We start from the raw sequence: 27,876 nt of genomic DNA, 5'->3' as shown, positions 1-27,876 counted from the left end.
TCTTTTGAGAAAAAGAAGCTTGTTAAGTGCGAATATTGTTGTAGTTTCTTCTCTCCTCTGTGACAGTAAACTGAATTTCTTTGAGTTGTGGACAAAACGAGACATTTAAAGGACGTCATCTTGGGCTTTTGGGAAACACTGATCCACATTTTTCACCATTTTCTGACATTTTATAAACCAAACAACTCATTTTATTTTTTATTTAACCTTTTATTTAGCCAGGTAGGCCGCTGAGAACAGGTTCTCATTTGCAACGGCGACCTGGCCAAGAAAAGCGTAGGCGTGCAAGACAACAAATAGTACAAGAATACAGAATACAATATGCTACATAAAGTGCAGAATAAGCGGGCATTACAAATGCCGGCACATAGTGAGGCGAGTCGATGGACATGCGATATACCACATGAACAGAGGGTCTGTATCACAGCCTAGATGGTGTAAAGAGTCAATAAACAGATAGTCTAGTTAGTGAAGTAGATCAGTTATAACACAATGTCTATGAATAGGCAGTCTACATAAATGCTGAAGTGTAGACTCATCCATTCATCAAGAAAATAATTGTTAGTTGCAGCCCTGATCGGAATACACTATAAACATAAACATGTTGAATGCAACCACATAAAGCTGATATCATTTGAAAAAAGTAAGTGTGGCAGGAATGTTGTATGAGCAACCTACGCGTTTCAGTATTTGTGACGTGATGTTTCTGTGTCCCGTCCGCAGTACGAGGAGGTTGCAGACAAAGATGACCTGATGGGAGTAGAAGACACAGCCAAGAAAAATATCCTTTTAAACGTCATTCCACTGATTTACTGAGTAATGTGCCACAAAAACGGTGGGGGGGGGAGAGAAGAAGACTGCTAGCTAGTAAACATCCATTGATATTTATATACCTATGGTGAGCATTGTTACGGAAAAAACTCAAGAGACCTTGATGACTTACACAGCAGCGTTTCGCGAAATCTCGATCGAGGAGAATCAAGCAAACCACAGTTTAACCACGATGTGTTATCGTGTCGTGCCGTTAGTAGGGAATTATGTCTAAAATAAGGCCCTAAGTCCTGTCAAATCTGACTCCCAATTTATTAATTCCCACGCCTTCTTTCATCGGACTTAAGTTCACCAGAACACAAGGATCAGTCTGACACGAAGAGTTCATTTAGGCGAGTTTACTGAAGTCCAGCATCTTAAGTTTGCAGAACACTCTTGCTTGAAGACGTCCCCCTCCTGTCTCCGGGCGGATTCTCCAGCTCTCACACACACACACACACACACACACACACACACACACGCACACGCGCTGATCCAAGAGCCACCCCCTGCCGCTCCACCTCTCCGTCTGGTACAGAGAAACAGTTCCTAACATTCCTGAACTAGGGCTGGGTGATATGGAGAAAATCAGATTTCACGATATTTTTGACCAAATACCTCGATAACGATACTGTAGTGTTGACTACTGGTGCTTTCACAAAATATTTACACAATGACAGTTTTGATAAATAATCATCAATAATGTGGATATAATGACTAAGTGGGTAAATGCAAAAAAATAGAACAGTTCCAACAGTCTGGTGAGTTCAGAAAAGTACATCACTTTACTGTAATGCAGCCTTTAAAACCAGGAAAAGACAACACTTATGTCATATCACGATATTACGATATCCAAAATCTGAGACGATATCTAGTCTCATGTCACGATATCGATACAATATCGTATATATTGCCCGGCCCTGTCCTGAACTATAAGGTAATCAAAGCTTAAGCTAACTATCTGTGTGTCCCGAGTCTATACATCTACAAGCAAATCTACCAGCCACTTACATATCTTACCAGCATTTGGCTGGTGGGTGGTGCTTATCTTGGACCCTGCATGCAGCTGCCTAGACTCCCTAAATCTGTAGAGACACAAACATGAATTCATACGCGAAGAGGTGTGGTTATTAGTAGTAGTAGTAGTAGCTCTCTCTTTTAGCTACAGAGTGAGACCTCTCACTTCTGTCACATCTTTGTTGGGAGTCGCACATGAGCAGTAGCTAGGTAAGGACTACTAGCCAGTCAGAAGCAGAGTATGAGGGCGTGCCCTGACAGTACCTAGGTAAGGACTACTAGCCAGTCAGAAGCAGAGTATGAGGGCATGTCCTGACAGTACCTAGGTAAGGACTACTAGCCAGTCAGAAGCAGAGTATGAGGGCGTGCCCTGACAGTACCTAGGTAAGGACTACTAGCCAGTCAGAAGCAGAGTATGAGGGCGTGCCATGCTAGCAGCTAGGTGAGCATTATAACGTGTGTTCCAAAGTGACCACGTTTGTCTCTGAAGTAAAGGCTGGACTACAATAGAGCTGTTTGGAGCAGTTTGTGAACAGTGTTTTCTGTTGGAGATGGTGAGTCCCTTTGGGGGGGACTTTGGGCTTTTTCACTTTGTAAACCTGTAACATGCACAAAAGGATGTTATATATAACACAATAAAGGAAAGGGAGAAAGCCAAAAAGCGTAACATGAGCACTTTAAAAAATTATCCTTCCAGTGGAATCGTTTTTTTTTTTTTTTTTTGGAACCCAAATTTAACACGTGCAAGTTCTGGTTTCCGAAGCGGCCGACATACTAACAGGCTTGTTGCTCACATACCGACCTCAAGAACACACCGATCTAATATCTGCTCAGCAATTAGTCCAGAGGGAGTCTCGTGTGGCGCCAACGCCCGCCGACACAAACGGAAACTCCTTGACTTCCTGCTGCAGGTTTCTTCTCCAAACCGTCTCTGAAGAGCAGGAACACCATCTTCACTCTGGGCCAGAGGGGGGGCATCCTGAGTCCCGCGGAGCTGGAGGGGCCCATCCTGGTCCCACATACCGCTCAGAGAGGAGACAGCAGGGTGAGACGCCACAAAACACCCCCAACACATTTTCACCCCGTTCTGCTGAGTAGGAGTTAGAATTAGGGTCCCTTTTAAGTCCTTGATAAAGTAATGATTCAAAAACAGCATAAGCGCTTGTTTAAGGGCCCGGTCCAGCACAGCCCGATCATAGCAGTGTAAAAATGTCGGGCTCAGGCAGAGAATCTAAACTCTAGTCCTAAGGAGTCAGACACCGATTTCGATACCTGAACTTGCGTATCGGCGATATCGAGTACCAATCCGATTCCAGTGCGTTTTATATATATCTATAGACCCTTTGCAAACACGTGACCACGACCATGTGAACACGTAGCACAGGCTAAACAGTAGTAGACGAGCGGGAAGTTTCATAGTTTCAATCAGTTTGAAATACATAACACTAAATAAACTGTATTTATGGCTTCTTCTATTAAACAACAAGTTGTCGTGCCGTTATCGGTCGAGGTAGGGCATCTGGTAGGTGCTCACAAAGAGCAGTATTTGGAGAAGTTGGAGACAGCCGGATTGGATACCGACCCTTAATTCTTTCTCCCTCCGTTTTCACGGACCTCATTAAATCACCGAGTCTGCCCGACTTCAGTCCACACGATCTGTACCCCTGTGTGGTAAACGGGGTATCCCCATATACTGGTGCTGATCTGTACCACTATGTGGTAAACGGGGTATCCCCATATACTGGTGCTGATCTGTACCACTATGTGGTAAACGGGGTATCCCCATATACTGGTGCTGATCTCAAAGCTTTTAAAAGTCTGGATGCTTACCAGTTCTTTGTAGCTGGCTGGGTTACAGGTACGCGATGCTACGCTAACGGCGGGGGGAGGTACCTCATAATGGCAAAGATAAGACATCAATCTAGGGTTTATTATGTATTAACATCTATTCTTTACCTAAGTAAAGATGTATACAACACGTAGCCCATGTTTTTAGAGGACATGGTCGGTCGTGGCTACCCACATACCGTTGTTCACTGGGTGTGCCAATGCAACTTCCTAGCTAATGGATGCCTGAACACATCCCAGCTCTGGGAAGCGCAGTCATTAATTATCTATCACACGTTAATCCATGCAGTAAATCATGGAGTGTCTACGATCAGTAGTAACCACACATAATTGTAACATCTAACCATCTTCTTATCTGTGATTATATTCGCTGTAGCCTATGTTAAGATTTGACCGGTGGATATTACGACGCGATGGGCAGCAGCTAGCGAGCAGTCCAAAGCTAGCTGCAGCTAGCTCGTCAGCTAGCCGGGGTAGGAGCTCCGCAGACCCGCATTTAACTCGGTTTTTTTGTGGCCTTTTTGAAGCTAGTTTCCGTCCCATGTCATCTTTTATTTAACCGATATTTTTTGAGTATGTGTTAAGTAGGGCTGTCAAAATAACTGTTGTTAATAACCTCATGTTGTTCTCGGGGCAAATTTAACCCGTTCTCAAAACGTCTATATTAGAAATATGGGTTTCTTTTTAACCAAATTACTCAAACAATTAAGTACAATTGTAATTACTCGATTACTACTTTCATTGAATTGTGGGTATTAGATTTCATAGCATTTGAAAAAATAGAAATGGTTTCAAAACCTGACTAAACTTTCTGTGATTCTCCACCAACATACGTTCCTCAAATATTAGTCAAAATCATTCATCATTTCAAAATTAGGGATACAGTTATCTCCTATAAATGAGATTTATTGACCATGAATTCCAAAAATACGTGTAAAACTATTGGTAATAAGTTGGTGTTAGTGAAAAATAGCATCAAAAATAAAAAAAAAGTGACAAAAACGTCAAAAATATATTTTAAAAAAGTGTTAATTATGACCCAGAAGGACAACGAGTGCATGGTCGACCAGAAGACAACACAAGGGTTAATTAATTGCAGAAAAATATAAAACCCAACCCCAAAAATGAGGTAGTAGTATCCAAATTTCCAAATGAAAAAGATGACTTGAGTTTCTTAAGTTTCCAAGATTCAAGAGGAGACTCAGTTTAGGATCATAAAAACAGAACAAAACATGACGGTAGAAGAAGTGAATCAACACTGACATCTTGTGGCATCTTATACAATATGTTTTTTTGTTGTTTTTGATGTCCAGATCAGTCCATCTGATCTTTCATTTCCTCAAAGGCAGAGCAGGATACCCAGGGCTTGGTTTACACCTGTCACCATTTCTAGCCACTGGGGGACCATAGGCAGGCTGGGGGAACTCATATTAATGTTAAAAAAACCCTCATAAAGTGAAATGTTCATGCCACGGGACCTTTAAAATTAGAGCTGCCCCCCTCTTAGTCTTAGTCTTTGGTCGACTGAGATTTCTTTACTTAATCAGTCATTTTTTTAATAGTTTTTTTTATGCTGAATGGCTTTTTTATTTAATTTTTTACAGATCTGTCGATTAAATCAAGTAATCAATTAGTCGACAACATCATGGGAGTGTTATTATGTGAGTCACCTAAGATTTGATTTAGTCGAGGACAGTCTTACTACTCAGCGAGAGACATTAAATGAATTTCAGTGTAAACTGACAATAAATATCAGTATCAGTATCATATCATTACAGAAGATCATGTAAATAAACAGTATATGGAATGCTTATCTTTCTCCTCCAGTATCCCTACGAGACGCTGTTCCGCAGCCAGCACTACGCTCTGCTGGACAACGGCTGCAGGGAGTACCTCTTCCTCTCCGACTTCTTCATGGTGACGGGAAACTCCGCCCTCGACCTCTTCAACAGCATCATGGGGAAGACTCTCAGCATGTTCCTGGTACCGACAATGCACCTTTTTGGGTCTCGTTCGAGCCTCAAGTTCAGGACTTCTGAAATGTTTGTTAATGCCACATGGAGACAACAATGGCGCCACATTGTATAACTCAGCCCTGTTCTCTGTGTCTGCTCCGTCTCTGCAGAAGAGCATGTCCACGTACGTGTCCGACTGCTACGACAGCATCGCCGTCTTCCTCTGCATCCACATCATTCTCCGGTTCCGAGCCATCACCGCCAAGAGGACCATCCCCGCTCTCGACAAGTCAGTGTCCCATTAGGGGCCAAAAGAGTGTGCTTGAAATTCAGCAGTTATTGTTAGTCTGTTTTAGGGCCTCAAAGGTATTGGCACCCACTCCACACGTTCCAAGCAGCAGCCGTAAGATGTATCTTTTTAACCTTTTAAAGGTATAGTGCGTAGTTTCTGTCTCCCCAAGGAGGAACAACACTGTCGGTGCTATGATAAGTGTGTGTGTGTGTGTGTGTGTGTGTGTGTGTGTGTGTGTGTGTGTGTGTTTGTTTCAGGTACTGGGAGGCCGTGTTGGAGCTGCTGTGGCCGAGGTTCGAACTGATTCTGGAGATGAACATCCACAGCATCAGGAACACAGACCCTCAGAAACTAGGAGTACTGGACACCAGACCACACTATGTAGGTCTATACATACACACACACACACACCCCCTGCATGTGTTTGCATGATAGATAGATAGATATATATATATATATATATATATATATATATATATATATATATATATATATATATATATATATATATATATATTTTTTTTATTTTTTTTTTTATTTATATTAAATTATTATATTAGTTGTAATATTATAAATATATTTTTTAAAGAAATCCAGAAACGCGCAACAAAACACGAACAGATTTCCCTAACATTGGTTATTTGTAGTTATTTTGAGTCCTCACTAAAATAATATGATAATGAAGTTTAAAAATAAACTTCTTTGTTTTATTGTCACAAGTTCTGATGAATAAAATGTATAAAAATACAAACTTAAGATATGAAACTGAAAGTCCTTTGAACAAAAACACAGTAACAACAAAAAAAACGGTGTTTCGTCCGTTTTTATTTAACTTTTTAAATATTCATTTATCGGCCGTTATAAATGCCGATACCGATAGTTTGGAAAATGCCTAATGTCGGCCCGCCGATATATCAGTCGGGCTGTACTCCATGCAGACCAGTGTTGTAATGTAACAGTGTACAAATACTTTGTTACTGTACTTAAGTAGAATGTTCACGTATCTGTACTTTGTTATTAATATCTATAGAAACTTTCACTTTTACGCCACTACATTTCCTAAATAAAATGTGTACTTTTACTTCGATACGTTTCCCCCTCAGCGTCTTCGTCACTCATTACTTGCGAGACATGTTTTAGTACGTCGGAGTGAAAGATTCTTCCTCGCAAAAACAGAAAATGACGTCTTTGTTTTTCTCTTTGTTGATGTCAGACTTAGAATTTTATATATATATATATTTTATATATATATTTTTTTTTTTTAAGATTCTTTTTTGGGGCTTTTCCGCCTTTATTTTGATAGGACAGCTAAGTGAGAAAGGGGAGAGAGAGGGGGAAGACATGCAGGAAATTGTCACAGGTCAGATTCGAACCCTGGACCTTCGCATCGAGGCATAAACCTCTCAGTATACGTGCGCCTGCTCTACTCAGAAAATTACTTTTCATACTTAAGTACAGCAAATATCCGATACTTTACTTTAAGACTTTTACTCCAGTGATATCCTAAAAGGGGACTCTTAACTTCTACCAAAGTCATTTTCTGGTAAGATACTTGTACTTTTACTCAAGTATTGCTCCCAAGTACCTCATACAAGACTGATGCAGACTGCATTGCGGCATATGCCGGTGTGTTTGAGTGTGTTTTTTTTTGGGTTTTTATTTTTTTTATTTCAGATCACTCGTCGCTACGCGGAGTTCTCGTCAGCCATCGTCAGCATCAATCAGACGTTTCCCAACGAGAGAACCCACACTCTGCTGGGGCAGCTGCAGGTATAACACACACACACACACACACACACACACACACACACTTTAATATAACTAAGTAAATAGATTAACACCAGATCTACTTATCAAAGTATTTACATAACAAATCAAGTTGCTAGAACAGCAGTAACGGTTTTTTTTTTTTTACAAAGTATGACAATAACAATGAATTATGTATCCAAAACATAATTAAGTGTATAATTCAGTAAGTAACAAAGCAGTTATAGAAGAAAAACAAATGCGTCAGTAAGAAATAATCTGCATGATCAGGAGAACAGTCGTGAGCAGTCGAACTCACGAACGCCGCGTTTGAGCTACGTTACTGGTTGCTGGTTGCACGGCGTTCGTCGTTCGACTGGTCATGACCGTTTTCCAAGATGGCGCCCGCATGTAAACACGAACGCTACTGTCTTTTATAATCGATCTTTTTAATAAACTGTACACTTACAAAGTTCTCAATGCTACCGTGGAAGTGTGGTGCTATTTTGAGCCTTGTTAGTGGTGTATAAACAGTGATTTACCAAGTGCCCCGAAAGCTAGCGTTAGCAGCTAACCACCGGTTTGCGGTAGCTAGTTTCAAGCTAGAGACACATTCGATTAGCATGAAAACAGATCCCAGAGAACGGTCGACTCGGTACACATATGTTATTAACCCCTAGGTTCATTTTACGCCTGAAATGTCCTTTAAGATGCAGATGACTTGACCTTTTTTATTACACAAATTGACCTTTAGCTTACGTCTCTTCGCTACATTTGCTCGGGAAACAACAGTTGGGGTTTATAGATAAATAATGTTTGTGTATTTTGTCATGAAGTGTTTTCCAGGTTAACCGTTTTTCTGGGTTTTAACCAGTTTCTAGTTATCTGTTTCAAAGCAATACAGTTTACGTACACTGTAAAGCCAAATTATTGACCCATTTTAATGTCAAAATAAAAGCTCTGAGAGATCACAGTGTCCTGAAGTGAAATAAATGGTAGATTTTATTTTATCACTCTCTTCCACAAACTGAGTGGGACACGTATGGTAAAAACATGACTATTTGTTTTGCAGGTCGAGGTGGAAAACTTTGTGCTAAAGATGGCGGCAGAGTTCCCCTCCCGAAGAGACCAGCTCATCTTCCTCATCAACAACTACGACATGTTGCTCAGCGTCCTCATGGTGAGCTGGGTCGGCTCGCATCTTCACCGCGCCTCCCCCCTTTGTCCTTACAGTGCCTTCCATTTACCTCACGCCGTTTTTTTTGCGCATACAAATATACGTAACAACATGTCCACAGAGTTAGTTACTTTAATTTGATTTCTGTGTCAATGCCAAACATTTAGGCCCATCCCACAAGACAACACAAACTCATTTAGCAAACGTCTTCCGGTCGGATATACAAATCATTTGGAGAAATATATATACATACACATATATATATATATATATATATATATACATACACACACACACACACACAAACACACACAATTGCGTTTCACTTTCTTTGTGGGGACCTGTCATTGACATAATGCATTCCCTAGCCCCTTACCCTAACCTTGACCATCACAACTAAATGCCTAACCTTAACCCTTACCCTCACCCTAACCATAACCTAATTCTAACCCTAACCCTAAAGACCAAGTCTTAACCCTCAAACAGCCCTTTAAACCTTGTGGGGTCCAGCATTTTGGCACAAAGCTGTCGGGACACAAGTATACTAGACTCCGCGGTGTTTGGACCCCATGAATATAGTTAAACAAACACACACACACACACACACACACACACACACACACACACACACACACACACACACATACATAGACTATTCACAGTCTTGTATCTGTACCCAGAGACTCTTTTATGAGCCTTTAATGTGAATATGTAAAAAATTACAAAATGTTTTCAACCCTCTCTTTCTGTTGCTTCTTTACGTCAATCTGCCATCTCTCTCTCTCTCTCTCTCTTTCTTTCTCTCTCTCTCTCTCTCTCTCTCTCTCTCTCTCTCTCTCTCTCTCTCTCGGACAGAGAGAGAGACACACAAACAGACAAACACACACACATACACACACACACACACACTTTAATATAACTAAGTAAATAGATTAACACCAGATCTACTTATCAAAGTATTTACATAACAAATCAAGTTGCTAGAACAGCAGTAACGTTTTTTTTTACAAAGTATGACAATAACAATGAATTATGTATCCAAAACATAATTAAGTGTATAATTCAGTAAGTAACAAAGCAGTTATAGAAGAAAAACAAATGCGTCAGTAAGAAATAATCTGCATGATCAGGAGAACAGTCGTGAGCAGTCGAACTCACGAACGCCGCGTTTGAGCTACGTTACTGGTTGCTGGTTGCACGGGCGTTCGTCGTTCGACTGGTCATGACCGTTTTCCAAGATGGCGCCCGCATGTAAACACGAACGCTACTGTCTTTTATAATCGATCTTTTTAATAAACTGTACACTTACAAAGTTCTCAGTGCTACCGTGGAAGTGTGGTGCTATTTTGAGCCTTGTTAGTGGTGTAGAAACAGTGATTTACCAAGTGCCCCGAAAGCTAGCGTTAGCAGCTAACCACCGGTTTGCGGTAGCTAGTTTCAAGCTAGAGACACATTCGATTAGCATGAAAACAGATCCCAGAGAACGGTCGACTCGCTACACATATGTTATTAACCCCCAGGTTCATTTTACGCCCGAAATGTCCTTTAAGATGCAGATGACTTGACCTTTTTTATTACATTTTTTTTATTACACAAATTGACCTTTAGCTTACGTCTCTTCGCTACATTTGCTCGGGAAACAACAGTTGGGGTTTATAGATAAATAATGTTTGTGTGTTTTGTCATGAAGTGTTTTCCAGGTTAACCGTTTTTCTGGGTTTTAACCAGTTTCTAGTTATCTGTTTCAAAGCTATACAGTTTACGTACACTGTAAAGCCAAATTATTGACCCATTTTAATGTCAAAATAAAAGCTCTGAGAGATCACAGTGTCCTGAAGTGAAATAAATGGTAGATTTTATTTTATCACTCTCTTCCACAAACTGAGTGGGACACGTATGGTAAAAACATGACTATTTGTTTTGCAGGTCGAGGTGGAAAACTTTGTGCTAAAGATGGCGGCAGAGTTCCCCTCCCGAAGAGACCAGCTCATCTTCCTCATCAACAACTACGACATGTTGCTCAGCGTCCTCATGGTGAGCTGGGTCGGCTCGCATCTTCACCGCGCCTCCCCCTTTGTCCTTACAGTGCCTTCCATTTACCTCACGCCGTTTTTTTTGCGCATACAAATATACGTAACAACATGTCCACAGAGTTAGTTACTTTAATTTGATTTCTGTGTCAATGCCAAACATTTAGGCCCATCCCACAAGACAACACAAACTCATTTAGCAAACGTCTTCCGGTCGGATATACAAATCATTTGGAGAAATATATATACATACACACATATATATATATATATATATATATATACATACACACACACACACAGTATATGCAAACAACAAATCCTCATCTACAGATCATCTTGATAAAGAGCTTTTTAGAAGTTGGACAGGACTGTGTGTACGGCTGTAGTTTAGTGAGACACAAATAAGACAGAAGTGCTGATACATCGTGTGTTACTACAGCTTTCACTACTGTTGATGCAGAAAGCAGCCACGTTGGTTTTTCAGCTCGGGGGACTGCGAGGTTGTCCGACTTCCCAACGCGGAAGTCTGAGTTCCGGGGGGAGTGTTTCCGACTTTGACCTCGGAAATTCCGAGCAAGGCACCGATCCCCCTCACTCTGACATCTCTCCATTAGTGCATGTATAGGTAGTGAGCATGCGTGTGTAATTCAGGCCTGTGTGTAATAACAACAGAGTGAAAACATTGTAATTTCCCCTTATTATTATTAATATTATTATTAAAATCCCTGTGTGTTGATTGTTGTTTCCTTTTTGTCCAGGAGAGGGCAGCAGATGACAGTAAAGAGGTGGAAGGTTTCCAACAGCTGCTCCTGGCCAGGACTCAGGTAAACCTGTGTGTGTGTGTGTGTGTGTGTGTGTGTGTGTGTGTGTGTGTGTGTGTGTGTGTGTGTGTGTGTGTGTGTGTGTGTGTGTGTGTGTGTGTGTGTGTGTGTGTGTGTGTGTGTGTGTGTGTGTGTGTGTGTGTGTGTGTGTGTGTGTGTGTGTGTGTGTGTGTGTGTGTGTGTGTGTGTGTGTGTGTGTGTGTGTAAGATGGCTATTAAAAACAAGAGCAGTCCCTATGTAACACATTTTCAAGCATCCTCTTCAACGATGAACTTGGCGTTTGGAATTTGCAGCAGTTTAGACAGCGTTGGATAGGGCTGCACGATATTCTGTTTCATCGTCTACATCGCGAGGTGCGCATGCGCGATAGTCACATCGCAGGTTGCGATGTGACTGCTTGATAAAAAAGTGAACTTTCACCCTTCTCCTTTTTCTCCTTTTCCATGATTGTTACCGGCCGGCCCTTCCTCTTTAAGACAGGTGGTCATGTGACGTAACGTTAGTCCGACGGGGGGGGGGGGATGTTGTTATGGGAAGTGAGGCTCTCCCGTGTGTAGAAAAGTACCGCTGACACAGTGATGCACATGCTTTTCCATGGGTAGTGAAGCTCCAGTAGTCAGTGTTTTTGCCGACTTTGAATGAAGTGTGTTTTTCGATGCTTAAATGACTGTTTATTGACATGGAGTCTGGTGGGTTTTGCGAACGTAATTTCGCAGATGTTTTTATGTTTAAAAAAAGGATCTTACTCTTCAACAAAAAGGTCGACCTCCTTAGAAATCCTTTCCATAATTTCGTCAGACACTTAGAAGTGGACATCAGGGAACTTGGAGCTGTCCACCGAGGACCTGTTGATATTAAGGGGGTGTGTAGTTCCTTCCCTGCTTCTTCCCAAAGTCCACTTTGTTGAATCACAGTATTTTTTTTAAGATTCTGGCGGTTTTCACAGTACGTCACAGTAATTTTGTATGTATTTTATTTTTATTATTATATTTATATTATAGCTTTTGTTTTGGCTTATTCTACCATCAGGATTACATCAAATATTTAAAAGAAATGCCACCCACTGGTGTAATTTTTAACCTCCAGGAGTTTATCGAGGAAATTCTGTCTCCCCCCTTCGGAGGTATGATCGCCTTCGTGAAGGAGGCCGAGGCTCTGATGGAGAAAGGGCAGCTGGACCGACTAAAGAACGAAGAAGGTGAGAAGAATCTTTTTGTTCTTTTTGTTTGTTTTTGGTTTGATATTTTTCTTTCTTTTTAAATGTACATTTTATATTTGAATGTACATTTTATTCACAATTTTAAGTTTAATCAAAAATTGTACTTTAAAGAAAGAAGGAGGAGAATGAGGATATCTGGAACAAGCCAAAGTAAAAGAAATAAATGAAAATGACATTAAATGAACAATGTTTATACTGCCACTGATTAAAAAAACTCAGCCTCACAGAGCTGCTTCTATTGTTAACAGACTCTTTAAATCCCCAACATCCTGACTGGTCACAGCGTGGGCGGCATTCTTTCGGTTCATGCTTTGGTTTTGTTTTACAGAGTAATGAACAGCTTTCATTCATCAGCGTTCAGCCGTCCTCTCAGTTTTGTTTCTCCTCTTGTGAGTCTGAGGCAGCAGAAATTTCTACCTCGTCTCAAATTTTTAGCTTCCCACATCCTTTTTATTTTTGGACACATTTCTTGCTCTGTTTCCTCTCACACTCGCATCTAACCCACACAGTTTATTTACATTTTTTTTAACCCTTGTATTGTCTTCCCGTCGACTGTGCAACTTTTTGGTTTTTCCCGATGTTTTTTGTCACTTTTTTCAACATTTTTGAAGCTTTTCTGATGTTTTTAAAGGTCCCATGACATGGTGCTCTTTGGATGCTTTTATATAGACCTTAGTGGTCCCCTAATACTGTATCTGAAGTCTCTTTTATATAGACCTTAGTGGTCCCCTAATACTGTATCTGAAGTCTCTTTTATATAGGCCTTAGTGGTCCCCTAATACTGTATCTGAGGTCTCTTTTATATAGACCTTAGTGGTCCCCTAATACTGTATCTGAAGTCTCTTTTATATATACCTTAGTGGCCCCTTAATACTGTATCTGAAGTCTCTTTTATATAGACCTTAGTGGTCCCCTAATACTGTATCTGAAGTCTCTCTCTCTCTCTCATGGGGGGGCCAAATTCTCTGGGGGAGGTAACCTTTCCCCTTATGACGTCATAAAGGGAAGATTCCAGATCGGCCCATCTGAGCTTTCATTTTCCTCAAAGGCAGAGCAGGATACCCAGGGCTCGGTTTACATCTATCACCATTTCTAGCCACTGGGGGACCATAGGCAGGCTGGGGGATCTCATATTAATGTTAAAAAACCTCATAAAGTGAAAATTGCCTGCCATGGGACCTTTAAAGCTTCAACGTTTTTGTCACTTTCTTCCAAGTTCTTTTTTGTCACTTTTTTGGATGTTTTTGTCGATTATTATTATTTTTTTTTCTTTTCTGCGCTTTTTTTTGGACTTTTTTGGTTTTTTTCCCACGTTTTTAAAAGCTATTTCCCATGTTATTTGACAATTTGGTTGAAAGAAACGCCAAATTTGTGATATAGAAACTTTTTGAAAATGGGTCAAATTAGACCCGAGGACAGCGGGAGGGTTAAATCCGTACGCTTTCACAAACTTGTCAGAGTAGAAAGGAGCTGTTTGATCACACCACGTCAGACACAGGATTCAAGTCCCTTCCGTCTGTGCGTCCTGCAGCTCGTATCACTCAGCTGGTTCGCGGGTTTTCCAGCACGTGGAAGCAGTCGGTGGAGTCGATGAGTCAGGACGTCATGAGGTCCTTCACCAACTTCAAAAATGGAACCAGCATCATACAGGTGAGACGGCAGCAGACAGGTGAGACGGCAGACCGGTCAGACAGGACAGTTGAGACGGCAAACAGGTGAGGCAGCAGACAGGTGAGACGGCAGACCGGTCAGACAGGACAGTTGAGACGGCAAACAGGTGAGGCAGCAGACAGGTGAGACGGCAGACAGGTGAGACGGCAGACAGGTGAGGCGGCAGACAGGCGAGACAGCAGACAGGCGAGACGGCAGACAGGCGAGACGGCAGACAGGCGAGACAGCAGACATTTTAGACGGCAAACAGGTGAGACAGGAGACAACAACTATGGAAAGAGACACAGAACAATTAAAAGAGGCCAAACAACTATAGTGTGTGTCTGTCTGTCTCGGTCTCTTTTCTCTCTGTCTCTTGTTTCTATCCGTCTGTCTCTGTCTGTCTCTCTGTCTAAGAGAAAGTGAGTGGTGTAATGAAGCAAACACTTCCTGTCCCCCCCCCCCCCGCAGGGCGCTCTGACCCAGCTGATCCAGTACTACCACGGCTTCCACAAAGTCCTGAACCAGCCGACGTTCCGCAGCCTGGCCGTCCGCTCGGAGCTCATCAACCTGCACCACCTCATGGTGGAGGTGAAGAAGCACAAACCCAACTTCTGAAGGCGGGGAGCTCCTCCGCTAAAGGATCAACAAAACCAGACTGGCTGTTTTTGAAACATCAGCATAATACCTGGAGGTGTTGATTCCTTGCAGGTTTCCCCTCCTCCCCTCCCTCCCCTCCCTCCCATCTGAAGAACGTGAGTCATACTGTACATTTATTTTGGGAGGCGTTAACAAAGCAGACATTTTCCATTCATCTGAAGAACAAGACGTATCCTAGATCAGTAAGTGTCTGCACAGAGACACAAGCTGGATATGAACCAAGTCATTTTTTTTATTTATTTTTTTTATTTCATTTCACTTAACGTCACTCATCAAAGGTGCGGAAAAGTAGGGGGAGGGGGCAGATAGCCATAATAATAATCATCGAGCTGCAGAGCCACTGCTTGTCTGTAAAAACAGTTTTAATTTCATATTGTAAAATTGAAGTTATGATCCTGAAGATTTTGGTCACGGTTGGTTTGGGGCGCCGGTGGTCTCCGGTGGTAACTGCAGGTGTGTTGTGCTCATGGATATATTCTAAAACCTGGATGCAGCGTTGGAGGCGGAGCCCCATTCATTCCTATGAGAGTTACTCAGTGGCGCATGAATCCAAAAAAGTTCTACTGCAGCGTATACAATTACCCGGATGATCGGCGCTGCTACCTGCGGCCCATAAAGCAGGCGCGCTACAGACGGAGCACTCCACTTACTTGAATGGGGATTGGATGATTTAATCGCGCGGCCCTTCTAGCGTTATCAAATGTCATCGGACCGAATGGATCCAATTCTAATAGTAAAACGAGTAGTAGTAACATTTCGCGGGGGTTGTGACGCCCAAAAATATGCCTCCACCGATTCACAGACGTCAACAAAAGTCTGTGAGGCTGATATCAGTGAGATCAAATTACAGAAACACTGGATTATGTTCCTATTTACGTGAGGGCAGCCTGAATCCAGCACAGGAATGAATGGCAGACCCCGCCACTAACGGTGAAAACTGCACTGCACTGTATAGAGAGAGAGGTATTTACGTTAAACAGCCCTGCCATAAATAGTGATTAAAATCTTACGGATTATATCTTTTAAAAAATGAAACGTACTGGTGTTAAAATGTTCCTGTTTTTATGATGGCGATATAAAAACAAGAAGTTTAGTGAAGCAGCACACAACAACTTGTAAATCGGCCGAAAGTTAGGCCGCCTGCCCACTGGCTGCGTGGCGTGAGCGTGGCGTTTCCGTTGCGTTTCCGTTGCGTGGCGGCTGCGTGGCGTTTTGCAAACCAGTGTCTTTGCACACCAGAAACGTGTCTGACGCGACGCTGCTGCTGCTGCTGCTAGCCTTGTCTGTACACATGTATGTTTCCCATTGATAAAATGAAATATTAAACATAAATATATACTGATCTGATTACAGCAGAGACAACGTCGGCAGTATTGACGGCAAAATAGGCTCCAGAATATTTCACTCTGTATTGACAGGTGCAATATTTGAAAATCAATAATTATTTATTATTATCTTTTTAAATGACATTTATATCTGCATTAATGTCAAAACCTAGAGAGACTTTCAAACATCAACATGTCATTTATTAAATGTATTGGTGTCAAAATGACATATAAACATCTTTTCCTATTCTATTTTGTCTGGAAACGCTTCCGACACGCTTGCGTGTGGTGTGAAAAATAGGCGTCGGTCCTATTTCTAGCACGCCCGCGTTTTCGTAGACGTGAGTGTCACGCAGGCAGTGTGCAAGCTCTAACCTGTTAACATGGGAGCCCAAATAAAAACGCTCACGCCACGCAGCCAGTGTGCAGGCGGCCTTATTATGAGAATTTGGGACGTTCGTTATGAAACACTGAACAGTTTGTTTTTCTTTTTGTCTTTTTAATTTAATCCAGAAAAAGAAATCATACGCCTATAATAAGATTGGATTTATAACATTTATAACCCTGCACTAGTGAGAGAAGCGTTACTTGAAAATGTGTGTTTGTTTTTTTTGTTTTTTTGTCCATCTGTGATGCAGCTTCAGTGAACCTCAACAGATGAGACTGAACGTTAAAGGATACAGCTGCCAGTATTCTGTATTTGTCTTATTGGCTCTCAGTACTGTCTGACTTCCTGTCTGTGGCTCACAGCTCCAATCCCATTGCAGGGTTTCCCCCTCCATTAAGTCTTAGGTGCAGTCCCCGAGCCATTTTCAGCACTTAAAGGACAATTCCGGCGCAAAACGAACCTAGGGGTTAATAACAGATGTGTACCCACTCGATCGTTCTCTGGGACATGAGTTCATGCTAATCGAATGTGTTTGTAGCTTGAAAAACGCTAGTATTCGGTGCACAGGGAAAGTAAAAACAAATCACTATTTATATCATAAAAAGGCTCAAAATATCACCACACTTCCACGGTAGCATAATGAGGGGCCCTACATGTTAACTGAAGCATTGAGAACGTTGTAAGTGTACAGACAGTTTATTAAAAAGATAGTTTAGAAAGACAGTCGCGTTCTCGTATACAGGCGGCCGCCGTCTTGGGAGCTACTGTCTTTATAATCTATCCTTTTAATAAACTGTCTGTACACTTACAACGTTCTCAATGCTTCAGTTAACATTTAGGGACTCTCATTATGCTACCGTTGAAGTGTGGTGCTATTTTGAGCCTTTTTAGTGGTGTAGAAATAGAGATTTCTTTTGACTTTATCTGTGGCCCAGATGACTAGCATTATAAGCTAATTAGCGGTTTGCGCTAAAACTGGTCACATTCGATTAGCATGAAAACATATCTCAGAGAACGGCCGACTCGGTACACGTGTTATTAACCCCTAGGTTCATTTTGCGCCGGATTTCTCCTTTAATACTTTTAATAATGCAGCAGGTTAGAGGGGACCTTGTACACTTTTAGAATCGCTTTTCATATCCAAGCAGAATTGATTTCGCAACGGAAATACCCAGAATGGACCTCAAATCGGAAAATCACCAAGTTTATGAACCCATGCTAAAGTTGACTAAAAAGTGGAATAAAAAAACATCTTTTGAAAATTGCTCTTAATGACTTAATTAAAAAAAAATGAGGAAAAACCCAACCTTTTAAGGACACCAATTGTCTTTGTGAATGAATAATGTATCGTAAATAAATAAATGTTCTTCCTTAAAATACAGGGGGCATAAGTCAGTACACCCCTATGTTAGATTCCCATAGAGGCAGGCAGACTTTTATTTTGAAAGGCCAGTTATTTCATGGATCCAGGATACTATGCATCCTGATAATGTTCCCTTGGCCCCCACATTATCACATACCCTTCACCATACCCCCCACATCATCACATACCCTTCACCATACCCCCCCATCATCACATCCCCTTCACCATACCGCCACATCATCACATACCCTTCACCATACCCCCACATCATCACATCCCCTTCACCATACCCCCCACATCATCACATCCCCTTCACCATACCCCCCACATCATCACATCCCCTTCACCATACCCCCCACATCATCACATCCCCTTCACCATACCTAGAGATCGGCATGGTTGTATTTCAGTTAGCCTAATAGCTGGTTTGATTTGCATTGAGAGATGATTTTATGGAAAGTACCCCGGTTACCCCCAAAAGAAGATTTTTTTTATTCCTCTTTTTAGTCAACTTTAGCATGGGTGTATTCACTTATGCTGTGTTGGGTTTGAGTGACTATGAGGAAAAATACAGAGTACCACCAGACTGATCCTTTAAAAATGCACTCCCTCACCTTGTTGAGGGAGCACATCTTGAAGTTGTTGTGTGCCTCAGCTCGTTTATGTAGCTGTGCAGAGTTCATCAAGTTGCATTCATTTTGTGTTGATCTGTATGTGAAGTCATTCCAGTGTGAACCGACCAGTCTGTGGGGTATTAACAATGAATAATGGAAATACGACATGATTTTGTTTGCTTGTTTTATTTTCATTTGTTTCATTAGAGAAGAACATCAAACACATCACAGTTCAGTATCTACGAAACAACATATTGTTTACAATTATGATAAGTTGGATTTTAATGGAAATGAAATGGAAATGGAAACAAACCCGTGGCTTTCTGAAAGACAGGAAGTTAAAGGGTAACTGACGTTTTTTTCAACCTGGACCCTATGTTCCTATGTTTCTGTGTCTGAGTGACTGATGGCAACAACAATCTTTGACATCGGTCCAGTATTAAGAGAGATCGCTGCAGTCGGCAGCGGTGAAACAAGCAACAATCTAAGTTAACAGGGCAATCGTCCAGCTTGTTTTTACCTTCACAAAAGTGCTCGTTTTACCGCTGACAGGCTCAGATTAATATTCTAAGGGTCTGACAACATTTTCACGGACAGATATGTGAGTGATATTAAGGTTGCTTTCACACCCGCCTTGTTTGGTCGGATTGCGTTTCAGATATTCTGTCCGATAAACAAGCGACCTGTGTTAATGGCGTTTGGTGCGATAAAAGTGCGGTGTGAACACAAACCGAACTAAATGAATTATGTAACGATGTTGCAACTTCGTCCACCGAACTATGAGGTTCTTATCTAACTCTGGAAGTGAATATATTTCCAAAAATGCAGAATTCTTTTTAATTCCTCTAAAACACATTTTCTTAAACGGTACATTTGACTCCAAAGTTGTTTTAGACGTCAGCCTGTCGAACAGAAATACAAACTTTTTTTTAAACTTAAATGACATCTCACACACTCTGTCACTCTACTTAAGTTACAATCAACACTCCCACACACCGCTTATCTGAACCATTAGAAATGTCATTCAAAAAGTTCAGAAACACGCTACAATATTTGACAGAAAGACAACCTTTAAATGATTTGCAATAGTGCGTTGTGTAGTTGTTAGGCATATATGTGCAGTTATTTTGCAGAGGAGATCTTCTCAGAGCAGATGAAGAATTTGGAAACCCGTGACAAGAACAGACAAGATGAGGAGAGCTGAACAGCTGCTTTTGGCAGTGTCATCTGGAAGACATCAGCGGGTGGAGATGAAGGGTTAATTAATACTTTTGAAACCTCATTCCCTTCATGTGAGTCGTCTTTTAAGTTTGATTTATGTGCCAGAATATACAGTGGTGCTCATAAGTTTATGAACCCATGCTAAAGTTGACTAAAAAGAGGAATAAAAAAAAAATCATCTTTTGGAACTTGATCTTAATCCTTAAAATACAGGGGGCATAAGTCAGTACACCCCTATGTTAGATTCCCATAGAGGCAGGCAGACTTTTATTTATAAAGGCCAGTTATTTCATGGATCCAGGATACTATGCATCCTGATAATGTTCCCTTGGCCCCCACATCATCACATACCCTTCACCATACCCCCACATCATCACATCCCCTTCACCATACCCCCACATCATCACATCCCCTTCACCATACCCCCACATCATCACATCCCCTTCACCATACCTAGAGATGGGTACTAGATGGGGTACTTTCCATAAGATCATCTCTCAATGCAAATCAAACCAGCTATTAGGCTAACTGAAATCAAACCATGCCAATGGGTTCGTAAACGTATGAGCACCCCTGTATATGTTGTTTTTCTCACCTGTTGGTACTTGATTTTCCTGGATCTGGTAGAATTTCCGAGCCGTGTATTTTTCTGTGAAACAGTGAACAAGTTGCATGTGACAATGATGCAAATCATAATTCAAAACCGCTTGAGGTAAGATTTTATGCAAAACAAAATATTCTTGTCATTCCAGTCTGTACACAAACCAGGGATGGACCCAAAGCCAAAACTCCGAGAGCAGTCAGGTAAAGTCAAATGTTCAGCTTTACTTTTAGTCAGAAAACAGGCATGAATCGTGGTGTGTATATGCTGCACGGCTTAAAGGGTAACTTCCCCCCCCCCCCCAACCTGGACCCTATTTTCCTATGATTTTGTGTCTAAGTGACTAAACTAGTCTAGTATTGAGCAAGATCGCTGCAGCCGCAATACAGGCTGCAATGGAACCACTCGGGGCAAATGTGCACCTTCAATTTCGTTGACTAAAAGTGCTGTTTTTGCTGCCGACAGGCTCAGATTATTATTCTAAGTGTCTGACAACATTATGGAAAGGATCCCTATAGAGATAAACCTTTTTGTTGAAGAGTAAGATCCTTTTTGTTCAACAAAAAAATCACCGTCACCAAACCCACCAGACTCCATGTAAATAATCAGGACTTTTAGCGTGTATAGAACCAGCATATTTCCACATGTAAATGGGGGAATTAAGGGTTTATTTCAACCAAACCGGAGTGGTGATTGTCGGAACAGTGCATAGACGAACCAAGACGGCTTTTAAAAAGTTTTGTTTTGTTTCTGTCGACTTTGAATTTAGTGTGTTTTACGATGATAAAATTACTGTTTATTTCAATGGAAGTCTGGTGGGTTTGACCATGGCGTTTTCGAGGCTGTCATTTTAAAATGTCTCTCTGTAGGGATCTTTCCCATAATGTTGTCAGACACTTAGAATAACAATCTGAGCCTGTCGGCAGCAAAACAAAAACCAAACGGAAGGTGAAGGTGCGCAATTGCCCCATTACCGTTACATGGCAGCATGTTTAGTAATTCTTGCTTAACACTCCTGTTGTCTTCAGATCAACTTTGACCCATTTTCTGAAAGTTTTCATATCAGAAATTTGGGTTTCTTTCAACCAAAATGTCAACAAAAAAAACGTTGACGTTCTTCACAAGTAAAATAAATGATAAATGATCAGTTCACTACTTTATTGGAATATAGGGTGTTTTATTAAATTTTATAGCATTTTACTTTTTTTTAATTTTATAAAAGAATGTTGAAAAAAAGTGAGCAAAATGATGGAAAAAAATACGTCAAAAAAGCGCAGAAGAAAACAACAAAAACTTCAAAAAAGGGGCGGGAAAAGATGCATAGTGGGCGGGAGGACAACACAAGGATTAATACTGGACTCATTTCTAAAATTGTCATCAGACTTAAAAACATGGGGAAGGTCCAGGTTGAAAAATACCGAAGTTACCCTTTCATGAGGAAGCGGGAACAGGTGGGGGGGGGGGGCAGCAGGATCTGAAACGACAGGAGAGTTCATGTTTGGCAAAAGCTGAGAGCAGCTGTGGCACAAGAAAACGCCTCGTTTGAAGTCAACGAAGTGAAACATGAGAGCTTAAACAATCGAAGAGAAGCCTTTCCAACAAAACGTTTCCTGGTTCAAAGTCTGTGATTTGAATCGCTACGGAGAAAGCTCTGCGTGGAGCCTCCGCAGGACCATAAATCACGCTTCAAGCAGCTAGAAAACACATTGAATTTGCAGCTAATATTCTGGACCAACAGCGCCAAAACCAAAGACTTTCATTTTTAAAAGACATAAAACAGAGGAAAGCTGAAAATCAAAAAATATTTTTTTTTTTTTAAATGACTTCGACAGTCAAATATCATAAAAGTTTAAGATTGACTAATAGATGAATTGGCCACTCACCGTTCACAGAGAGCTGCACGGTGCTGACAGCGAGGCCGTTTGCATCCAGAACTTTGTACGTCCCTTCGTCCGAGCTCGCTAACTGCTTAATGGTCAGCTGGTCGTTGAGCGGATGTTTCTCCAGACGCGGAGATTCTTTATCCCCCCTGATCCACAGGTCCAACCACTCCGAGCTGTTCCTGCGGAGCACAGAGTTCAGGAGCTGTTAGTGGGCATTCACACCAAGAAAAGCGGGGAGGAGAATCGATGAAACGGCCCATTTGTGTGACGTCCTGTTGTGTTCTTTAACCCCTCCAACACAGCACAAGCAGACTTTTTATTTCAAATTTCACGGTTTTTCCGTCAGATCGTTTTCCGACGATTACACAAACTCCGGGGACAGTTCCGTGCTTGTGTTTGGCGTTTTTAAAACTTTCTTGTGGCAGCCATAGAGGCAGTGATGTTTCCTGTACTGGCCTCCAAACACCGACAAGTCTGATCTCTGGCATGACTGGGGTTGCGTCGGTCTCAACTTTTTCGCCACAGGCCCCCCGCTGCGTTTTTTTGGACTGTCAAACCCCCCCCAACTCCCCCCCCCCCCCCAAATTGCTTGTTGAATTTAAAACTAATTAAAGGAAATAATTTCCAACTTTCTTTTATTGAACATGTTGAACATTGAATAAATATAAAAGTTTTTCTACAGATATTAACAAACCTCGGAGTGTCTTTCACGATGTTTATTGCACCAAGTTAATATCGCGATGGTGATTTAAAAAAGAAAAAGATATATTGTGTAGCTCTACTTACCAGACTTACTAGCTGTTTATAATGTTCCTCTGCCCACTTAGTCGTCGTATAAACATTATGAATGATTATTTATCAAAACTCTTTGTGGTCATATTTTGTGATGGCGCCAATACTGCCCTGCAAAGGCAAAAGACCTTAACTCGCTGGAGTGTGAAACTGAGAAAAATGACTTTAAAGTTTCTGTTTTGTCCAGACAAAAGTATTATAGGTAGGACTCCCAAAATTTGACAACTAGTTGCTATAATGAAGAATTGTTTGTATGCAAATAATCTTGAGCTCAAAATTGATTTTTTTTTCATATCGCCCAGCTTTAATTTAAAGTTTGTCTGCTCAGCAAGAACAATATCTCGACTCTTCACAAATCGTGCTGCCAGCATGTGCCAGCAACAAAAAGGCACCTCGGCATAATGAAAGCCTGAAGTGACTCATTGAAATTAATGTTTTTACTCTGAAGTAAAAGGCTGTAAGTATGACTTCATGGTTCCTTTGTCTGCTGAGGATCTTAAACCCCCCCCAAAACAGTACATGTACATGTTCCAGAAAACGTCATCACAACATGTCAAGCTCAATAGATAATTAATAGGTAAAAACAAATGTAAAGGTTAAATTCCAAAATTAGATCTACCTACTCTGGAAAAGTCCCCTATGTAGATAAATGCATTTTCCAAAGCCTGCGTGATTCGGACTCTGTATTTTGTAAACGGACGTCATTGGGTGACTCAAAACGTTCCAAGCATCCTGTGATCGGGGTTAGTTTGATGCCAACAGTAATTATGTAGGAGGTTTAGGGGGGGAATCGCCCTATGTGAGTGGGCTACTTGAGTGTGGCAGCAGAGACGAGACAAGTACATAAGAGGTGAGAGTGGGTGATGATTCGAAAAGAAGAAATATGAGAGCGTACACGATAGGGGGTGTTGAAATTAGGGATGCACGGAATCCAGATTTTTGGGGTTTGACCGAATACCTAATCCACTGGTTTAGATTCTGCCGAATACCGAATCCTACTCCCATCACGTCAAGTTTTCAGCAGTGACTGTCCTTCCTTTGCCGTACCTGAAGTTGCTACGTTTTGGCTGCTGTCTGTAGATTCCTTCACGCACAAGTCGTATTCTTTCGGACGTTTCGTACGCAAATGTTGTAACAGCGGCGATGTTGTGTATTGTTTAGGGTCCTCGCCACCACCAGACTAATCAGCATTGCAGAATTACAGAAGTACTGAAAGTACCGCCAAACAACACTTTTTCTGCTCACCAGTTCCATTTCCACTTTCTGACAGCCTACTCCATTGAACGCTCCACCTACTTAAACGCCTTCCCGTAATCAACGGCGGCGTCATCACGTCGACCAGCGTTGGCGCGTGCAGTGCAAGCGTAGGGTTCGGTTAGAAAAAAATTCTAAGGATCAGCAGAAACCGAACCCCTGTCAAAAAGCCCAATATTCGGCCGAATCCTGGATTCGGTGCATCCATAGTTGAAATGTATCTATGGTGCATCGCGATGCGGACGTGGACAGAACATCATTGATTATGGGTATTCAAACAACACAGGACTTTCACCCAGGAGACCGGGGGTTCGTGTCCCGTTCTTGTGCCGCATGTCCGTTAAACGCACGTCCCGACGCTAAAGGAGACTTGTAGCGTGAACAACAAACGTTAAAGGCACACGAGCAAGCGTCCATATTTTTAAGCGACGGGAGAGTGAGAATGTGTTGAGCCTACTGTTGCTTGTTGATTTTTCTTTTTGGTTTTTGCCTTTTATCATGTATGTGTTCATACACTTTTTTTTTGTATTATTATTTCTTTTCTTTATAGCAGATACAATAAAAAGGGGGAGTTTATATATATCTGACTGCTTGAATTGGTTGATGAAAACCATGTGTAGCATAATATAATGGTATAATAATATAATTAATAATAGGTGACGCATCATGATATCGAATTGAATGGAATCGTTGACAGGATCATTGTAATCGAATGAGGAGACCAGTGAAGATTCACACTCCTAATACATGAGAAAAAGGTTCGGATGATGGGAACTGTACTGTAGGTCGGCAGCTCACCTGCCCTGGAAGACGACTCTCACAGAGTGCCGGGTGTACAGATCCAGAACCAAGTCCTCCCCCAGACCTCGAGACTGAAGGGATTTGTGGTCTAAAGACAGAAAACGAGAGTAAAGACGTCAGCCAGAAGCTCCGCCCCTTGTAGATGATGTGAGATGAAGAAAAAGGGAAAAACCTGGACTAACCGAACACAGACAGCTTGACGCTCTGAATGAAGACCCTGGTTTTTACGTTCTTCTCTCCGTCCACCACCATGAAGCTCTCGTATCTCCCCGTGTCTCCGATCTGAACGTCGCTGATGATCAGGGAACAATCCCCGGAGCCCAGCTTCTCCTCGGAAACCTCCACGCGGCCCTCGAACTCCTCGGCCTGCCACTTCTGCTCCCCGCGCTGCTCGAACACTGTGTCGTCCGGCGTGGCCCACTGGATGTAGCAGGAGGCGGCCGGGGCCTGCGCGCCCAGGCGCTGCTTCCAGCTGCAGGGAAGGACCGCCCGGTTCCCCACCAAGGAGGTGACCGACAGGGATTTGGGGATGGAGGAGAGAGAAGAGGAGTCTGGAAGAAGAGAAGGAGGAGATGGAGGAGAGTGTCCTCGCCAACGAAGGGGACATGGGGAATTTTTAGTTTTTCTGGAGCGTACGAGAGACTTTCTGGTGCACACGAGAAACCCCAATCAAACAGTGAAAACAGACCGGGTGCATGAGTGATACTTTAAAAAACATTTCAAAATAAAACGCCTAGGTTCATGGTGATTTGGGCTATATGTTTGACTCCACTACTACATGTATTTAACAGCTGGAGTTACGTTTATCTAAAACCTATAAAATATAAGGTACAATACAAGAGGCAGTGGTGGCTTAAAGGTCAGAGAAGCCAAGTGACCGTCGTCGGTTCAATGCCCAGCCCGACAGGATTAAAATCTGGGTGGTGGGAAAGTGAAAGAGCAGTGCTTGTCCCTCCCTCATTACCACCAGCTGACCTGACGAGCCCTCAGGTTTATCTGGTGACCCTTTGCAGTGGCCTGAACTGAAGTTCATTTTTTTTATTTACATGTCATTCCTTCATGGTATTCCGTGTGGCCTACATATTCATCTTATTTCCTAAGTGTAGAAATAATTTCTGCTGTTATACTTGCAAACTCTATGTGGGACTTGGGGTGGGGGTGAAAATGTAAAAACAATAAGCCCTTATGTTCATAGTAACATTTCCTGTGAAAATCAATACAAACATATTAAAAAAAGAAAGAAGAAACGAGCTGCTGATACTCACCAACTAAACTGCCAATCAGGAAACAGTGTAGATACACGAAAATCCTGAAAGAATAATGTGATTCATGAGAGAAAAAAACAAAAACAAGACACCAAACCTGCTTTTTTCTTTCTTTCTTTTTTTTCATAATCTGTCACACAAACATCACAACAACACATAAATAAGATTTGATACGAGTAGAAGTAAGGAAACGACAGCACAGGAGAAACGAAAATGGTGAGGTTTCTTCCTCCAGAGGTCACTTTATGGTTTTATTTAAACATTTCATTGGAATGATTCAGAAAAGCTAACAGACATTATGAAAAATGTCCATATTTATTTAATATGAGTGAATATCACTTCTGATGCAGGGTGGAGTCAGCAGAATGTAAATAAAAAGAGTGATACGTCCATATTTAACGCTTTAAAAACAATGAAATGGATTATAATATATTCATATATAAATCCTTTTACATCATCAGCTGGGATATTATGTCTTTAAAAAAAACAAAAACAATACAAATGTATGTTTTCTGTTAATACCCTCAGCTGTACACTTCAGGCTGTTGTCTACATGTGTTTGAAAAGAGCTGACTTTGAGTTTAGTTGTATAATTTCTTCTTATTATTATTATTATTATTATAATGTTGTAATCTGAAACTTAATGAGCAATCCTGGCCATAATTAGTAGGCCTATCATTGGCTCTGACTCTAATCTCCTTCAAGTTAAGTTTCGTTTCTTTTCATGTTTTGGTTTCCCCTTAAACGAAATAGCTGCAGCATACCACGCGCTGAAGTGAGTCTGTATAAAAAAAGATGCTGATGCTTTTATTTAGCAGATATTGATATATATATATATTTTCAATCCTGCAGCCTGTAATAATCGCATGCACTTCCATGTTTATCTTCAGAAAGCTATTTGTGATTATTCTGCATGAACATATGGGAAAACAATTTTTTTTTTTTTAAACGCAACTAAAGACTGAAAAGTCACAGTAAAAGATGCTTTTAGTTTGAAAATAAAGTGTAATGTTTGTCTTACCATTGTCGCTTTGTGACAGTTTTCATTGTGTCTGTCCGCTGTTTGGAAACCTGTTCAGGCCTCTTCTCTTTGCTCCGCAGGACGCTGTCTGATGTGTGTGTGTTCGTGTGTTTCTGTTT

The 27,876-nt window shown here is 41.5% G+C and overlaps 2 protein-coding genes across 3 annotated transcripts in view; one reads left to right on the top strand and one right to left on the bottom strand.

Annotated features, from left to right (window-relative positions):
• Positions 1 to 15,464, top strand: part of vps52 (VPS52 subunit of GARP complex) — a 25,815-nt gene extending 10,351 nt beyond the window's left edge. The window contains exons 10-20 of the mRNA XM_078267561.1: positions 724 to 781; positions 2,739 to 2,872; positions 5,503 to 5,658; positions 5,801 to 5,919; positions 6,180 to 6,303; positions 7,597 to 7,692; positions 8,741 to 8,848; positions 11,637 to 11,702; positions 12,787 to 12,898; positions 14,451 to 14,569; positions 15,041 to 15,464. Coding sequence (XP_078123687.1) covers positions 724 to 781; positions 2,739 to 2,872; positions 5,503 to 5,658; positions 5,801 to 5,919; positions 6,180 to 6,303; positions 7,597 to 7,692; positions 8,741 to 8,848; positions 11,637 to 11,702; positions 12,787 to 12,898; positions 14,451 to 14,569; positions 15,041 to 15,187 — 1,239 coding nt within the window. The 3' untranslated portion in view covers positions 15,188 to 15,464. The remainder of the gene's footprint in view (positions 1 to 723; positions 782 to 2,738; positions 2,873 to 5,502; positions 5,659 to 5,800; positions 5,920 to 6,179; positions 6,304 to 7,596; positions 7,693 to 8,740; positions 8,849 to 11,636; positions 11,703 to 12,786; positions 12,899 to 14,450; positions 14,570 to 15,040) is intronic.
• igldcp (Ig-like domain-containing protein) lies at positions 11,832 to 27,876 on the bottom strand. 2 transcript variants are annotated; one of them, XM_078267559.1, is made up of 7 exons: positions 27,758 to 27,876; positions 26,737 to 26,780; positions 25,654 to 26,022; positions 25,469 to 25,559; positions 22,625 to 22,803; positions 20,736 to 20,789; positions 11,832 to 14,859 (listed from the first exon to the last, which is right to left on the bottom strand). In XM_078267559.1, exons 1-7 carry the CDS (start codon positions 27,781 to 27,783, stop codon positions 14,606 to 14,608), a joined length of 1,017 nt encoding a protein of 338 aa, XP_078123685.1. In that variant the 5' UTR covers positions 27,784 to 27,876; the 3' UTR covers positions 11,832 to 14,605. The 2 variants fall into 2 exon arrangements, with proteins under 2 accessions (XP_078123685.1, XP_078123686.1); XM_078267560.1 differs by lacking the exon at positions 11,832 to 14,859 and adding an exon at positions 19,090 to 20,146 and having other exon boundaries at positions 27,758 to 27,873.

The sequence above is a fragment of the Sander vitreus genome, chromosome 14 (assembly GCF_031162955.1).
Source record: "Sander vitreus isolate 19-12246 chromosome 14, sanVit1, whole genome shotgun sequence".
In the NCBI taxonomy this organism is placed as follows: Eukaryota; Metazoa; Chordata; class Actinopteri; order Perciformes; family Percidae; genus Sander; species Sander vitreus.
Note: the sequence above shows the minus strand (reverse complement) of the source record. Positions and strands in the feature narration are given on the sequence as shown.

Coding starts and splice junctions, on each gene's coding strand:
- igldcp (XM_078267559.1), bottom strand. CDS start 27,783: ATGAAAACTGTCACAAAGCGACAATG. Junction 25,560..25,653: donor CGTCAAGCTGTCTGTGTTCG/GTTAGTCCAGGT, acceptor TTCTGTCTTTAG/ACCACAAATCCCTTCAGTCT. Junction 20,790..22,624: donor CGTGCAGCTCTCTGTGAACG/GTGAGTGGCCAA, acceptor ACTGTTTCACAG/AAAAATACACGGCTCGGAAA.